The 1,844-nt window shown below is 42.0% G+C and overlaps 1 protein-coding gene across 1 annotated transcript; it reads right to left on the bottom strand.

The window, feature by feature from the left end:
* Nucleotides 1-380: 380 nt before the first annotated feature.
* Nucleotides 381-1,713, bottom strand: SARC_15227 (hypothetical protein; the record flags this gene model as incomplete). Its single annotated transcript, XM_014290643.1, has 2 exons — nt 381-1,042; nt 1,600-1,713. Coding segments are annotated over 2 exons (159 nt in total), but the record flags the coding sequence as incomplete, so codon positions are not given.
* Between the last annotated feature and the right edge of the window lie 131 nt (nt 1,714-1,844).

Below are 1,844 nucleotides of genomic sequence, written 5' to 3'. Positions count from 1 at the left end.
TAGAATATACAAAATCAATAGTTTTGAACGAATTACCATCTGTAATTTTTAGTTCGCAACTGCTCATTACTGGAAGTGAGAAGCGAGATCAATCTTGCCTCATAAGCGGCAATGAAAGCTACAATGCCCAATTCAACTGAGTTGGTAAAATCGAGCATGCGACAATTGAATATTAGATCTAGAAATGGGCGATGTGTACTGTTTGCGAGTCACCGGTGTAGTTCTGATTTTATAGTAAATATTTTCTTGAGATACGTGAATGACAAATAGAAGCTTTCGTTCGTGCTGCGGGAATAATTTCGCTGTACTGTTTGCGGGAGTACCGCGGACAATATTCGTGAGCAGAATATCAAAGGAGATGTTAAGACGGAATTTTTGCTGTCGTCAAAATCAACCTGAATTTACTTATTATGGGCTTGATGGTTAGCACCCCTCGTACTAATTAATCTGCGACTTGTTGAGCAGGTCAGCGTTCCAGAGTTGGGTGGCCTATCGCCAAATTTCTACTACTACTACATGGCAGCTACATCTAAAGGACTTGGTCACAATATCCTGGCCCTCTGCGGTAACATGAGGAGTCTAATGGTATACATCTTGTGTATGTGGTCAGTTCTTATTTGTTGTCAATAAACTGTATATTACTTTGCAGTATTAGGTGTCGGCTGACACTCGGAGAGAGCTATATCTAAACGTCACACTCAGGGCGCACTTTTGCAGAGCTGAGGATGTAGCACTGTCGCACCATGGAAGCTCAGCAAGCTGTGCTACCTAGTACACTATAACTGTATTCTGGAAAACAGGAGATACTGCAGTGTGCATCAGTACCGACACATGAAAGATTCTCAATCTGTAACATCCAAGTCATGGAATGGACTGACTTGCAGGCGTTCTCAGCCGAGCACACGGCATCTTCAGGCAGAGAATTTGTGAACAGAAATTTCAACCGGCTCTGATTTTGGTCTAAATCGTTGGTCAGTTGATCCTTGTAGGACGATTATCACTTCATCACTTGGTAGCCGGTGTTAGGTATTTCCAATAAGTGCTGTGTTGCAGAAGTGTATGCAAGAGTGTCAATAGAAGAATGTGATTCAACTCGTCGTGTTTACAGTTACGCACACCAAGCTTAACAACACCGTCACAGCGAGACGAATACAGACCCCAGCTCAGGTCTACATAATTGCAAGCCAGCGCTGGATGCCTAAAGTATAAACAACCGAATAATTGCTGAGCACACATCAATTAGACATTTCGTAGCCGTAAAACTTTATATTCACATGCACAGAATCGCACACGCACGCATATACACGCATAACAGTATCATGAAAGCATTGTGTTTTCATTCAAGAATACGAACACAGGCAGATACAACTTACAGAGTGACGACCAAAGCGCTAACGGCGTAGGGATTGCGTAGGGATATACATACTACGTAGACACGTATACTGTATGAGAGACAAGAACAGCTTTCAAAAGAAGACATATACAAATGATTACACCATTTTCCATATGAGCCTATACACATGATTGAGATATAACTTTCGCGCTAGCTTCTCAGCACTTTAGATGTTGTTATACTATATCGCGCTTAACGATTAGTACCTTCTTCATGATGATGCCAGCTAAGATGCCCTTCCTCGTTACGAACACGAACGGCGATTTGAGCATAGAGAACAGGAAATGAACCTCCGTTAAGGGTGTATTCTCCACCACCTGAGGGATGTATGAACATAATGAAGGGACAGATTAAAACGGCAAGTTTTGAATGATTTGTGTGATTGATTAACTGTAACAGGCCAACCTGCGTATACTTTAAGTTACCCACATGAGGGCTAAGCAAACTTAAG

The sequence above is a fragment of the Sphaeroforma arctica genome, assembly GCF_001186125.1.
Source record: "Sphaeroforma arctica JP610 unplaced genomic scaffold supercont1.5798, whole genome shotgun sequence".
NCBI classification, from domain to species: Eukaryota; class Ichthyosporea; order Ichthyophonida; genus Sphaeroforma; species Sphaeroforma arctica.
This window is presented reverse-complemented; position numbering and strand designations above follow the sequence as displayed.